The sequence below is a fragment of the Camelus bactrianus genome, chromosome 13 (assembly GCF_048773025.1).
Source record: "Camelus bactrianus isolate YW-2024 breed Bactrian camel chromosome 13, ASM4877302v1, whole genome shotgun sequence".
Classification (NCBI taxonomy): Eukaryota; Metazoa; Chordata; class Mammalia; order Artiodactyla; family Camelidae; genus Camelus; species Camelus bactrianus.
The window spans coordinates 42,632,144-42,647,237 of NC_133551.1; the positions used below are offsets into that span (position 1 = coordinate 42,632,144).

The 15,094-nt window shown below is 51.3% G+C and overlaps 1 protein-coding gene across 6 annotated transcripts in view; it reads left to right on the plus strand.

Annotated features, from left to right (window-relative positions):
* TTC39A (tetratricopeptide repeat domain 39A) overlaps positions 1-14,852 on the plus strand; it is a 47,085-nt gene extending 32,233 nt beyond the window's left edge. For 3 of the 6 annotated variants that reach the window (XM_010951815.3, XM_074376507.1, XM_074376504.1), the window contains 11 exons: positions 261-326; positions 2,223-2,331; positions 2,766-2,833; positions 2,914-2,973; positions 3,882-4,043; positions 7,863-7,954; positions 9,924-10,044; positions 12,176-12,287; positions 12,707-12,821; positions 13,935-14,051; positions 14,586-14,852. In XM_010951815.3, the coding sequence (XP_010950117.2) occupies positions 261-326; positions 2,223-2,331; positions 2,766-2,833; positions 2,914-2,973; positions 3,882-4,043; positions 7,863-7,954; positions 9,924-10,044; positions 12,176-12,287; positions 12,707-12,821; positions 13,935-14,051; positions 14,586-14,709 (1,146 nt within the window). In that variant the 3' untranslated portion in view covers positions 14,710-14,852. Of the gene's footprint in view, positions 1-260; positions 327-2,222; positions 2,332-2,765; positions 2,834-2,913; positions 2,974-3,881; positions 4,044-7,862; positions 7,955-9,923; positions 10,045-12,113; positions 12,288-12,706; positions 12,822-13,934; positions 14,052-14,585 lie in introns of those variants that run through there. The other 3 variants (XM_074376506.1, XR_012511288.1, XM_074376508.1) reach the window with 3 other exon arrangements.
* Positions 14,853-15,094: the final 242 nt, after the last annotated feature.

Here is a 15,094-nt window from a genome sequence, read left to right on the forward strand (position 1 = left end):
ACGTTGTGGGCCTCGGGCTGTAATTGCCCAAGGTGGCTTGGCTGGGAGTGATGAGACTATGATTTTGACGCAGTCTGCCCTGAACTGTCACACTGTAGTGCCTCTCTCTCTGGGGAAGTTGGCTTTCAGAAACCTGGGGCCTCGTGGGCATTCCGGAGACAGGGCCTATGCCTCTGGGATTACCCCCAGGACTCTGGAGGTGTGGAGAGTGGGAGGGCCATCCCTGCCCCTCACCTGCCCACCTGCCTCTGTTCCTGCAGACCCTGTCCATGCTTCCTACTAGGATCCTGCGGCTGCTGGAATTTGTGGGGTTTTCAGGAAACAAGGTAACCACCTCTCTTCTGGGACTCCCGACCCGCTCAGCCCCAGGGCTGGAGCTCAGCTGTGCAGGGTAGGGCTGTGGGGCCTGAGTGTCAGTCCTGGCTCAGCCTCCCTCAGTGTGTGGCCCTGGACAAGGGCTAAAGCTCTCTGGGCCTCAGTCTTCTCTACTGCAAGTGTGGCCAGTGGTCCCTGCCTCACCTGCCCAGGGCAGAGAGGCTCTAGGGTGGGAGTGAAGTGCAGCTTCATACAGTGGCCTGGTGTCATATTCTGTGAGCCTGGCCAATGCCAGGAACCTGGTCCTTCTCCCCTCAGAAGACCTTGAGCAAGTCCCTTCCCTTGAGACCTTTTTCTGGTCTGAGAGATGCAAAAGGGAAGCCTTACTGTGCATTGACCTTGAGGGTGAGAACCAGAGGACTCAAGCACCCAAAGGTTTTACTGAGGGCAGGAACCTGAGTAACAGATAGCAGATCAGGGAGGACTCCTTGGTGTAGGAGGCCCAGCATGGTAGAAGGAACATTAACCTGGAAGTCATGAGCCCTGGGTCAGTCCAGCCTCCTCCACAGCTCCCTGTGACTCTGAGCAAGTCCTGCCCTCCTCTGGGCTTTGTTTTTGGTAAAACAAGGGGCTTTTTTTTGAGATGAGCTCAGTGTTTCTCAAACTTGGACTTTCTCTGGCCCTTCCTGATTTTTGCTGTGTTCACGGACCTCTATATTATTATCTGTGTATTATTTTTCTCAAATGAAGCTCATATTTTTACTTAAATTTATTTAAAGGAAACATTGCTACACAGAAAACCCATATTATGTGGCATGATAAGAACACAATCATAACAATAAATACTACAAGGACACTGTGTGGCCAGCCAAAGCTGTTTCTCTCTGTGCGAAAGGGAGCTTAAGGCAAAGCGATGTTGAATGCAAGCCAGCACAGGACTGAGGCTTTCTCCTGGACGCCATGAGGAGGACAGACAGCACTGGGACGGGAAGATCCTCACCTAGGACTCTGTGCTTCCTCATACCCTGCCTTGGACCTCTAAAATCTTAGTTGCCATCTGTGGTCCATGGCCCAGGGAAACACTGGTTAGAGGCTCGGAAGGTCCCTTTCAGTTTTGTTTTCATAAGAAGGCCCTTGGGTCATGAGTAGGATTTCAGGCTGATGATGAGAAGGAAGAACATGAGGTCTGAAAAATAAAGTGTGGGCTGCCTGGCCAGGAAGAGAGGGTTGGTGAGGCCAGAGCAAGAGAGACCTCCAGCACCGGCTCTGGTTTTGTCTTTCCTTAGGGCAAGGGAGCTGTGGAGGGCTTGAGGCAGGGGTGTGGCAGGTCAGATTTGTACACCTGAAAGAGCAAGGATGTGCTGGAGGGCAGAGATTGTAGGCAGGAATGCAAGTGGGCTCTGACCTCTCGCTCCTCCCTAGCCAGACACTGAGCCTTCTCCTCCAGGGAGCCTTCCCAGACTGCAATCCTCATGGCCCTATCTGTGCCCTGAGCCTGTGGTTAGGATTATCTGCCTCCTTATCATTCCTACTTCCCCACCAGACTTGGGGCTGCTCTGGGCCTCGGTGCCCACCCTGGGGATGGAGCAGATAAATAAAGAGAGGAATGGGGAAGGGGCTGTTGAGAATGTGGGGACACCTGCACCCAAGCATTTGTCCTGGCCATGGCAGCAGTGTACCCTGCCCCCAGGAAGGTGGCTGAGGCACCGAGAGGGGCAGCCCCTTGTTCTGGGTGGCGCAGTCTGGGAGCAGCTAACCCAGCCTCCGGGGTTCCAGACTCGAAGTCCAGGCTCTCTGGTCCCTGCTGTGGCAGCACTGCCCTCACTACTGTTCAGTGTCCGCCGGCGCCCCTCCCCTTCCCTGGGCCCCAGGTCCTGCTGGCCTCAGCCTGCCTGTCTTTCCCCCAGGACTATGGGCTGCTGCAGCTGGAGGAGGGGGCGTCGGGGCACAGCTTCCGCGCCGTGCTCTGTGTCCTGCTGCTGCTGTGCTACCACACCTTCCTCACCTTCGTGCTCGGTAGGAGAGCCCTCAGGGCCAGGGCCAGGGCCTCTGGGGTTTGACTGGCTCTAAGGGCAGGGGGTGAGAGGGCGAGGCGCTGCAGGCCCTGCTCCGGTCCCCGGGACTGGGGGTGTGGCACTGAAACCAGAAACAACAGAGCTGCAACAAGTGTCCTGGGGCCTGGCCTGCTGACCACACATTTCCTCAAGGTTTGACCAGGTTCCAGCCTCAGTTTTCTCACCTGTGAGATGGGGGTGGTCTTGCCCACCTTTTACAGGGTGTGAAGATGCTGTAGGCTGTTCTTATTTAGTCCTCACATCACCCTGGAGATAGGAGAATTATCATCCCCAATTCACAGAGGGGAAACAGCCCCTGAGGAGCCCTTGGGAGGTTGCTGGGAGTCTCGCCAGGGAGGGTGGTGACATGTGCTGCTGTCCCCCCGCCTCCTTCAGGCACCGGGAATGTCAACACTGAGGAGGCAGAGAAGCTTTTGAAGCCCTACCTGAAGCAGTACCCCAAGGTGAGCCCTACCTCCTGGCAGACACCCCCAGCACACGTGTGCCCCGAAGACCCACACAGACCACATGCATGTCATTGCAGGGTGCCATATTCCTGTTCTTTGCGGGCCGGATTGAAGCCATTAAAGGCAATATTGACACGGTGAGTATGGGGGTCTGAGCCAGTGCTGGAGGCCCCTCGAGTCTCCCAGGCCAGGAGGGTCTTCCTGTCTTAGACACACACAGATAGACTCAGGGATAGGCAGACTGGAAGGAGGGCCCTGCCCGGAGAGGACCAACAAGAGAGCAGGGGCATGACAGTGTGGGAAGACGAGGGAGGAGGTGGCATTTGTGGTCAGTAGGATCTGATGGGGAGACGCAGGACTACAGCGTCCCAGAGAGGGAGGTCCCTGAGTTAAGGCAGAGATGCAGGAAGCCTGCTGTCCGGGACGTGGTGATGGGCTGGCACCTGCTGAATGGAGAAGTGGTGCCAAAGGGTGAGGTGGGCACCTTGACCAAGGCGTCTGGACTCTGTGGGTGGGAAGGAGCCACTGAAAGGGCAAGAGAGAGGAGGGCCACAGCTCCAGCAGAGTCCCAGCACTAAGCCGTGGCGCAGGCCAGACTCCAGGACATGGCGTTCCGGGGTCTGTCCGTGGCCCCGGCTGTGATTCCTCAGGCAGCAGGACAGACACCCCAGGCCCAGGTCGCTTCGTGGGAGTTGCTGGAACCTTTGGAGTTTTCTCTGAGACATAGACATTATTCTGTCACTTGAACGTTAACACTTTCCACTTCCTGTTGTCCCTCCGTTACAGCTCTGTCCCACCCTTCTATTTTGTGTTGAGACTGGAGTCCCAGGGCCAGGCAGTAGGTGGGCCCAGGTCATGTACGACTTAGGGGGCAGAACCAGGGCTGGAGGCCACAACTCCTATCTCCCCCACGCTGCCCCTGGCCCTCTCCCAAGCCCAGCACAGCGCTGGGCCTGCCATGGACCTGGGTGGGGGCAGAGGGCACAGAGAATGGGGCGGGATGGGCTGGGGGACCCCGCCGAGGCTAACTGGCAGGTGCCCACAGGCCATCCGGCGGTTCGAGGAGTGCTGTGAGGCCCAGCAGCACTGGAAGCAGTTCCACCACATGTGCTACTGGGAGCTGATGTGGTGCTTCACCTACAAGGGCCAGTGGAAGATGGCCTACTTCTACGCAGACCTGCTCAGCAAGGAGAACTCCTGGTCCAAGGTGGGCTGACAGCATGTGCTGGGGGTGTCGGGGACCTGGCCAACCCAGACTGGCCATGAGCCCCCAGACCAAGGGCCACACCCCTAACTGAACACAGATGTCTCAACTGGAGTTTGAACAGAACCATACATTCAGCTAGGTGTCAGGATTGGAAGGAACTAAAGACCATGAGGGGCAGAACTACAATGTGTCTGTTGAGACTTTGTCACAAAGGACAGAGGTGTAGCTCATACTGTCTAAGTGAGTGTTGTCCAACAGAACTTTGTGTTATGGTGGAAACATTCTATTTCTGCACTGTCCAGTGTGGTTGCTCCCAGCCACATGTGCACACTGAGCACTTGAAATGTGTCTACTGCAACTGGGAAACTGGATGTTTTCAATTTTATTTTGTTTTAATTAATTTAAATTTAAAAAGTTACATGGAACTAGTGGATATACTACTGGACCATGCGGGTCTAAAACACAGAAGGCTCATTGGTTCATAATAACTGAAAATTCTGGGCACATCTGACCAGGTAGGGCTAAATTCAGGAATTCAGTTTACGTCATCTGAGCTTATTTTTTCCATCTGGAGCTGTGCTTTCCTCTGTGACATCTTTGCCGTACAGGCAGGTTCTCTCCATGTGGTAGCAGGGTGGCTCTGAGCTGCCTGCCCCCAACTCACATCTTCTGTTTGGTTTCAACGGAAGTCCCAAAGTAGAGCCTCATTGGTCTGGCTTGGATCACAAGGCAGTGCCTGGAGATGGGTGGGAAGACTCCTCATGGATCGGCAGTAGGAGAGGGGCGGTTCTCCAGAAGAAAAATGAGGTGCTGTCCCCAGAATAAGTGTAGTTGGGGGTGGGCATTAAAGAGATGCCATGTGGGCAGAACAAAGCAAAACAGATGCTCAGCATAGACTAAAGCTTACAACACCATGGTAAGTGGTGAAATAAGTATTAGCCCTTATCATCATAGTAACAATAGCGCAGAATTCTGCACCTAGAGTCTTGGAATCATCTAGACCATCAGAGAGCAAATGGTACTGTCAGATCCACAGCACATGTATCTCAATAACCTTAAACCCCTGTCTCATCCCTCCCCCACTTCTGCAAGGAAGTCGCTTTCCAGTCCGCCTGCCTGGGGCCCAGGCTGAAAGGGAATTCTCTGGGCCAGGGCAGGCGGCGCTGGGAAGAGGAGAGGGCTTCACTGTGTGCCCTGTGTGCCCAGCGCTCAGCATTTCTGCCACACCACACGCAGCGAGGTAGAAGCTCTCCCCATCAGGCACACGAGGAACACTGAAGCTAAGAGAGGGTATGTGACTTTCCTGGGCCACAACGCTGCTGGTGATAGACACTGGATTTGAAGACAGTTCTGTGTGACTCAAAGGCCTCTGCTTTTCCCTTGCCCCTCAAGTCCTCCCAGGAGGCCCAGCTTGCCCTGAGACCTCCCTGCTGTTGCAGGCACTTCCCTGTGGGCCAGCATTCATTCCTCATCACCTCCCACTCCCAACAGGAACACAGCCTTGGGGGACCTTTTTGAGCTCAAGTGACCTAGAAGCCTTCCTGTGGAGTGAGGCGGGCAGCTGGGTCCGCCTGCCTGGGGAGGAAGAGGCCTCGGGTGACGAGCAGAGGGAAGGCCAGGCCTCCCAGGTGTCAGGAGTCTGGCCGTGAGTCTGCTCGGTCCCTGGCTCTCTGTGCAACTTCGGGGTGGTCAGCCCCTCTCTCTAACGATTTCCTCAGAAGGGTTTCCTGTGAAAGTGGGGGTTGTGGCACCCCAAGTTCTGGGGCCTCATTCATTCCTAGTTTCCAGCATTTGGCCACCAGACTCCACCAACTTCCAGCTCTAGAGAGTTGTCCTGTGGCCACTGCCATATGTGCTGGCCCTCTGCTCAGCATCCATCTCTGCCTGTGCTGTGCCGAGCCGTCCCTGTGAGCCCGTCACATTTCCCCCAGTGCCTGCACCTTGGGATGGCCAGAAACCAGGTGGTGACAACTGTCTGCTCAGTGCTGTGATGGGGGAGGCTGAGGGGAGCTCAGAGGCAGCCCTGGGCATCCCAGCCAAGAGGACAAGGAAGGTTTCTAGAAGAGATTTCTGAACTGAATCTTGGAGGAGGAAGAATTAGGGTGGCAGAGTGGAGGAAGTGGAAGGACACCCCAATCGAAGAGAACAGCAAGGGCAAAGGCTTGGAAGCTAGGGTGCTGTCTACAGGTTCTGTGTCACCAGGTGAAGGGTTTGTGGGTGGGAGTTGAGGGACCTCCCCCTCTAAGCTACTCGCTGTAAGCTTCCTGAGGGCATGGACTGTCTGACTGCACAGTCTGGTAGAATAATCCAGCAAAATAAATGTGGGACCAGCAATCAGACAGATAACTCTGGGAGACAGGACTCTCATCAGGGGAGGTGGCTGCTGTTTTCCATCCCTTGATAACTTGAATGTCCATAGGTCTCACAACTCTAGGTCACTGCATCCGTCCTGACTCTTGTTGACTCAGTGAGGGTAGGAAACAGGTTGAGAAACTGTTCTAGACAGAATGTAGAGCACAAGCAAACACCTAGGTGTTGGACAAGGCAGGTGTGCTAGGGCTGACATGGCGGGGCAGGAGAAAGCTCTGAGAGGAAGCCAGCGGATGTGCCTGGCAGAGATGGGACAGTGGCATCCCAGGCAGAGGGACAGGTTAAAGATGGTGTGGGGAACAGATGTTACTGAGGGAAGCTTCTCAGCATGCCCCATAAAGACCAACTTTTCCTCACCTTGTGAAGGACAGACTGAGGTGCTGAGGGCAGAGTGGAACTGGGAGTAGCCCTAGGCTTCAGCATGGGTGGGGCTGCCAGGTGGAGGCTGCTTTCTGCCTTCTCCTGGAACAGACTCCAGGACGTCCTGTTCCCTTTGCTCCTCCACCCCCTACACTTTCTGGACTTTGGGCAGCCAGTTCCTCTGTAGCCGCCCCCGGTGGCAGGAGCTGTGGTTCAAGGCTTGGCCACTGGAGGGCAGCACAGAGCCAGGCATTCCTGGCACTGGACTTCAGCAAAGGGGCAAGGCTTTCAGGAATGGATCCATAGGGTGGGGACCAGGGGAGGGAGTGCTCTGCAGAGCCTCCCCTTCCCTGTCAGTGGATCCAGTGGCAAGACCCTTGAAGCCACACAAACCTGGGGTCACTCCCAGTTCTGCCTCTGGCAGCTCAGCTTCCCTGGATGCAAAGGTGGGTTAAGGATTCCTTTCCGACATTGTCTTTGGGATCAAGTGAGATGATGTATATCAGTTACCTGGCACACAGTAAGGCAGTTTCACCAAGGGACCCTGAGCTGAGCCCTGACCCAGGGCCCTTCTCATTCTTCTGGCCTCATACCTCTTCTTTTACACATCCCATGCTTTATGCTATTGACTTGTATCCTACTTAGACACATCTCTGTCCTCCTTTGCTCGTCTCAGGCTGTTCTCTTTGCCTGGAAGGTCCTTTTTCAAGTCTCTGTGAATCTTCACATTGGCCTTCAGGGGCCCAGTCTGAAATAGCTGCTTCCCAAAAGCCCTTGCTCCCCTGTCATTGTGTCACCTTTCTATCCTCAGCACTATCCCATGCATTCACTAGTTGCTTGAGTCCTCTCTGCTGCTTCAGAGTGGAGACAACAGCTGCTTAGACTTGGCCCATCATGGATTTAATTCCTAGTTCAAGTCCCCAAGTTGCTTCAGCTTCCTTACCCAGTTTCTTCCCTGGGCTTGGGGATAATAGAATGTTAGCTACTATGCTGGGCCATAGCAATGTCCCAGTGAGGTATTTGTGCCAGTTTGGGACTGTGATCAGAGGGCGGGTTGCTCACACCTGACTGTTGCTCTGCCTTGCACAGGCCACCTACATCTACATGAAGGCTGCCTACCTTAGCATGTTTGGGAAGGAGGACTACAAGCCGTTCGGGGATGACGAAGTGGAGTTGTTTAGGTGGGTCTGACCATTGCTCCCGGTCATAGGTCTCAGCCAGGCTCTGCTCACAGCCACCCTGAGCAGAGGGAGGTGGGGGTTGTCATCTCCCCTGCCCCGAGCCCCTGACCCTCCCCCAGGATCACCCCATACCTGTCATTCCCTCTGTCACCACCTCCTCCTGCTGCTGTCATTAGAGCCTTTGAATCTGTTCAGAGGTTTTCTTTCACAAAAGTGGTTCTGTCAGCATCCTTTGCACTGAACTTCTGTCATCTGGAGTGTAGGACAGATGTAGATACTGAGGTCTAGAGAGGTTCCTCCTGCTGAGTTAACCTGGTACACTCAGAGAAGCACAGAGTTGAAACCAAATAAACAGGACTAAATCTAGCCTCTGCCATTTGTTAGCTGTGTCACCTTGGACAATTTCAGCATCTACAAAATGGGAATAACAACCTCTGCTTTGCAGGGTTTTGCAAATCAGATAGAGAACAGAGTTAAAGAGCCTGGCATAGGGCCTGGAGCCACTAAATGGTGGCTGCTTTTGTTCTTATCTGCACTGCTGTTTGCCTCCTGTGAAGGACCTAGAGCAGGACTCAGCTATGGCAGGCCAAGGATAGAGCCTAGGGCTTCCTCCAGTCATGGTGAAGGTTGCCCCTAACTTGCAGACATGAAAGTAGGGGTAACCCGAGCTTCCTGGGCCACCACTGTCACAATCAGAGGGCGTTTATCATTTACCAAGCGACTCTGTCTCCATCTTATGTAACTCTTCCAGAAGACCTATGAGGGTAAGAATCTGTTGGTGAGGAAGGGTAATTTCTCCTCCAGCCTTCTACGTTCTTGGCTGAGACCCTCATAAGAAGACAAATGAACAGTAAAAAAAAAAAACAAACAAGTTTAATAACTGTATACATACATGGGAGAGACCCAGGAAAGCTGAGTAATTCTGAAATGGCCAAACCATTACCTTAATTACCATTTCCAGCTAAAGGACAGAGGATCTGGGGGGATAGGGAGCCAGTTATGGGAGGTTTTCAGGTAAAAGAGGATATGGTTGTTATGCAGGTTTAAGTCTCTGCCTCCTCCATTGATAAAGAGTTTCTGGAGATTCATTTATCCTCCTCTTCCTGGTACAGAGACACCCTTACAAATGGAAATTTCCTCTATAAATGTAAATGTCTCTTACCAAAAGGTAATTTCTACTAGGTTTTCAGAGTTTTTTGTGTGTCTGCTGTGTCTTAAAAATAACCAGCCTAAAATAATCCTTATGCTGAAGAGGCATATTTGGGGGTGACTTCTGCTCCCCTTCAAATCATCATCTCCATTTTTGGGATGAGAAATCCAGCCCAGAGAGGTTCCACAGTGAATAAGCAGGGGAGGTGTTTGGTGGGGTACCTCACAACTAGGTCCAGCTGTTTCCTGGGCCTGGACAGCTCAGGTCTGAAGGTCACAGCCACACCCTGTGACTGGGGCAGAGATGGAGGATGGGGTGGAGCTGGGAGGGTGAGGCCCCAGATGTGGAGGCTTGCCCTGCTGCATACCACATTTTACTCTGCCCTTGGAAACAGCTGAGAAGGCCATAACTCACGTGGCCAGAGTTAATTAAAGGTTTGTGCTGTGCGGTCTTGGGCAGGTCCTTCTCTTTCTCTCTGTGAAACTGGGGTCAGACTTCCGCTGGGCCTTCTTGAAATGGGGCCTGGGAGTAGAGGAGAGACAACTAGAAGGCAAAGCAGGACTGGGGCGTTTGTGTACGTTCTCACCTCTGGCTGCTGGTGTGGAGGAGTCCCTTGCCTAGTCACAGGAAGTGGTCAGGTCTTGGCTCAGGGCCTGTGAAATACAGCCATAGCCACAGGCTATGAGTCCAGCACTCTCATCATGTAGATGGGGAAACCGAGGCTCAGAGAAGGGCCAAGCAGAGGCTAGGCAGGCTGGGGACTCTCAGTCCTTTCTAGCTTTTTCTCACCCTCTCCCCACCCTCCTATCTCTTCCACAGAGCTGTACCAGGCCTGAAGCTCAAGATTGCTGGGAAATCTCTACCCACAGAGAAGTTTGCCATCCGGAAGTCCAGACGCTACCTCTCCCCCAAACCTGTCTCATTGCCAATCCCTGCTCTGGTGGGTAGGAGGGTCTTGACTGGCCCTGAACTCTAGTTTGGGATTGTCGGGGTTAGTTAAGAGCCAGGGATACAGCCACTGACCCCAGGGGAAGTGGATAGGGAGAAAGACCTTCTTCCCTCAGGGACCGGGAGAGGATTTCCCAATTCACCTGGCACTGGGTAGGGGACACAGACGAGTCTGAGCCTGCCCCAGCCTCTGGAAAGCACTGGTCTGATAAGGGTGGGGAGACAGGCGAGCAGGTTGCAGACTCCTCAAGGCAGAAAGAGCAGCCCTCCTAGACAGCCTGTTCCCAGGCAGAGGCATCACTTGGCTGTTTGTGTTCCCACGCTGTCTGTTTCTGTCTTGTCACGTGATGATAATTGTTGTTTACACTGTCCCCCCTCACTGAACCGAGCTTTTCTGAGGCTGGGACCATGATACAGTCAACTCCAAGATAACAATAATAGCTGCCATTGTTGTTGGGCGCTTGCTGTGTTTAACACTCCCTACACCCATTGCCTCATTTGATCCTCACAGCCCTCTGAGTTAGGTGTTGGTGGTATCTCCATTTTACAGAAGGGGATTATAAGGCCTAATGGATAAGTAGAAAAATAAAATAGCTAATAAGTAGGTAAGATATAAGTAGAAAGATAAAGTAACCACCTGTCCACGTCACATAGCTAGTGAGTTAGAGTCAGAATTTGAACCCAGGCAGTCTAGTTCCAGAGCCAGTATTCTGAACCACAGTTATGATGCTAATTCCATGCATGATTTGAGCAGGCATCAGAGAAAGCTCTAGTTTAAGAGTCCTTGTTATTCAAATAGTAAGGCAACCAGAAAGGTAGAAAGGGCACTGCTTCAGAGACCTTCATCTGGTCCTGACTCTACTGCTTAACTAATTGTGTGACTCTTCCCTTAATGTAAATAATATATATGTTGCCCATTTCATGGACCAGTCATGGGAATCAGCTGATAAAACATGTTAAGCATCTTAGAAATGAAAAGATTCAATATCTATACAAAATTTATTTAGAATCTGTATCCTGAATATCTTCAAATAAATCCTAAAATATTTTACAGTTTAAAATATACAATATAGACATTATTGTCAAATGGGGAGGGGGGAGTGTTGTAAGGAAGGGCAGATGAAACAATTATACCAAAAATTTAGGGGAGACTTTCCATAACTATAATCTGTAAAATGCTATTTGTGTATAAAATTATTTCTGTGATTACATACATTTGGGAAAGACTGGCCTAAACAAAGTTTATATACTGTAGACCTTTTTGGAACCTTTATTGCTCATCTGCATGGTAAGTCTCCAAGAGGCAGCTTGAAGATGCCGTTTTTCCCAAACTCATTTGGCCACAGAATGCTTTTTTAATGGAATATTTGCTAACTTGGGACCATATAATGATTTGATAAATATTTGTCTAAACTTAAAATCCCTCCCTAGATCATAATGACAAGAACTATAATAGGAAAGTCTTTCTAGAACTTTATGTATACAAATCACATCCAGTGTCTGGCTTGATAGTTTAGGAAATGCTTTTCTAAGCTAACAGAATTACTGGAATGAAAATTTAATTTAGTATTCAGAGCTTCCTGGCAGTCAAGGCAAAAAAAGGAATCAGGTATGTTTGATAGTTTTCAAGAAGGTAGCTCAAGCCCAGTGCCTTGGGGGAACAGGAGAGGTGACATAGTCTTAAGCTCCTGAAGTGCTTAAATAAATTATGATTCCTCCATTATAGGAGGCCCTGCTAGCTGGAGCAAGGAGGAAGACTCCCTGGTCCTCAAAGGATGGAAAGAGTTTGGAAACAGAGAGGTTGGGAGAGAGCATAATAGTGCCCCAGGAAGCCATGAACAGAAAAGTAACTGAAAACTATTCACAGCTATGAGCTGAAGAGTAAGAATATGGGCCCATCTTAAATTCTCTCTGGGGTAAGGAGAGGCTGCAATAATAAATAAGTCTCCCCCAGAACTCTCTCAAGCCCACAGTTTCAAAGGCTGGGCTAAGACTTGTCATGGAAGAGTAAAGCTAGAAGGGCCTTTAGTGATCCTCTGATCTGAGCTGCCCATTTTACAGATGGGGAAACTGAGGCTCCATTGGACAGGAAACCTAGGACTGACTTGCTCCCCTGCCCCCAGGAAATGATGTACATTTGGAATGGCTACGCGGTGATTGGGAAGCAGCCGGAACTCACAGACGGAATACTTGAGATTATCATCAAGGCTGAAGAGATGCTGGAAAAGGGCCCAGGTGACTATCCCTAGGCCCTTGAGCTTGCCGGGCTGGGTCAGATCACAGGTTTTTACAGTTGAAGTTTCCCTCTACCAAAAACATCCTTCCTCACTTCTCTACACTGGTAACTTTCCTTTGCCTTTCTAGACCGAACTTCAGTGGCAGCTCCTCCAAGAAGCTGTCCCTTGACCCCAGGTAGAGTCAAGGCCTCTTTGGGGCTCCCACAACCCCTGGGCTTCCTTCAGTCAGTCCTAATTTCACTGTATTGTCATCGTCTCAGTATCTGTCTTTCCTCCCCAGATGTGAGCTCCCTGAAGACAGGGACCTTGTGTGAGTCAACTCTGTGTCCCCAGGGCCCAGCACAGAGTAGGGGCTCCATGAGTAACTACTGAAGAAGTGAACAAGCATGTCTTCTTCCCTTACTCCCCTATTCTCAGAGAATGAGTACTCAGTGGATGATGAGTGCTTGGTGAAGTTGCTGAAAGGCCTCTGTTTGAAATACCTGGGCCGTGTCCAGGAGGCTGAGGAGAATTTCAGGAGCATCTCTGCCAAGTAAGTGCCTCTGTGGCTGCTCCCGCTCCAGATATCCTACTGCTGGGCCCAGGGCTCCAGGGTAGAATTTTCAGGGTTTCTCTCTTCTCATGCACACTCTAGTGCCTGACCCTAGCCTACCCCTAACTTTCTCCACATGTACTAGTGTCTACTCTGTGCCAGGACCCTTGCTGGGCACAGATCTTATTCAGACTTTGTCCTCCAGGGCCACCACATTGCCCAGCTACAGGAGCCCATCCACACTGAGTTTTGTGTGAATGGTGCCCTGGAATTTGTAATTCAGCAACTCTGCCCTTAGGGGAGTGCAGATGTTACAAAGAGACAGCTACAGGCAACTCTATCTGGTAAGATCAGGGCTCTGCTAGAGCAAAGCCTAGAGGGCAGCAGGTGCCCCAAGGAGGGACCTAAACCTAAAGCGAGCTACTAGGAAAGGCTTTCCAGGGATGTCAGTTAGATTGGCAAGTTTAACAGGCAGAAAAAACAAGGGAGAAAGAATTTTAAGTGGAGATACAACATGTACAAATGTGTAGACACAGGAAAGACACCTGAGGTTGGGTGACAGTGCTTAGGTAACCTTCCCTACCTGGGTGAAGTTGTAGAGGGCAAGGGTTGCAGATTAAATAAGGGGTGGGGGGGCTAGACTTGAGAAGAGCCTGGATGTTCTGCTTACAAATCTGAACTTTATCCTGTAGACAGGAGAGCCGGGAAGGATACCAGCAGGGCAGATTTGGGTTTTAAAAGGTTATCTCCTAGGTAGCATGGAGGGTGGATCAGAGGGGCCAGATCAGAGACAGGAGACTTCTCAATTTAATAAACCTGGAAAAGGGGGCTTGGGGACTGAGGTGGGAGAAGGATAAAGACATGACATGAGCTATAGGTTCTCTGGGAGTTGGGGCCCCAGGGGCAGAAAATTGGAAGGCTCTGCTATGGATCTTAAGCCTTTTTAGGGCTAGGTAGTGGGAACCTTCCCAAATTGGAATTCAGATCAGGAAACCTCACATGAGGCCACGGGTGTGATCCTCTCATTCAGGGGAGGCTCTGGAGGATTCTGAAGGACATGTCTGAAGGCTGTCTCAAGAGCAGAGCCTGTAAGCCATGTTCTCTGTCCTGCAGTGAAAAGAAGATTAAATATGACCACTACTTGATCCCAAATGCCCTGCTAGAGCTGGCCCTGCTGTTTATGGAGCAAGGCAGAAATGAAGAGGCTGTCAAACTCTTGGAAACTGCCAAGTAAGTCTTGATTAGCCTTGGTCTGTCTTTTGTTCCTCATGAGCTGAGGAGCTTCACGCTGGCTGGGGGCAGAGGAGGCCAGACAGCAGTGAGGGGAGGGTGCTGGCAAGGGCAGTGTGGCAGTCCGGCGGCTAGGCTCATGTTCCTGGATCTCAGCTCTCACATGGCATAGAGAGGCTTCTTCCTCAATTTATCAATGAAGAATTGAAATCCCAGAAGTGGGGAGTGAGTTACCCAGGGTCACACCACAAGCCAGCTGCAGGAATGCTGTGAAGACCCAGGGCTCCTGCCTTCTAGCCCATGGATCTACCTCTTGAAACCACTCCCTCAAGCTTGGGGACCCAACAGGACCAAAAGAGGTTCCTCAGGCCATGAAACCAAGTGATCCCTATTAGGTTGGGCCCAACTCTTTATACAGAGAAGGGATTTAAGCCTCTAAAAACCCTCCTGGCTAGCAGGCTCCCACAGTTCAGACTGAAGGAAAAAGCACTTCTTGGAGCAGCCTTGTATGTCTGATTCTTTGGTCTCTTCTAGGCAAAACTATAAGAATTATTCCATGGAGTCAAGGACACACTTTCGAATCCAGGCAGCCACACTCCAAGCCAAGTCTTCCCTAGAGAATGGCAACAGATCCATGGTCTCATCAGTGTCCTTGTAGTTTTGTGCAGCACTCCCAGGCTGGAAGACAGAGTCATCTGGACAGAGCTCCTGGAAACATTTCAAAAAGGTCCCCTCCCCCTGCCCTGCCTTTGGGGTCCACTGGTGCTCCAGTGGGATGGCATGACATAGGTCTCTGTGCAGAAGTGAAGCTGGCATTTTCACCAGTGTGGCCAAGGGCCTTTGCCAAGGACAGAGCAGGTAGAACCCTCTGCCTGCCCTATCACATATACGGGTACTTGTTTTTCACTGTGATGTTTAAGAGAATGTATGAACAGTTTACATTTTTCCTAAGAAATACACTGATGGGATCAAAGTTGGCTTAAAAAAAAAAAAAAAAGAAAGAAAACCACCAACCAACCACCTGTAAATCATTGTTTTAACCT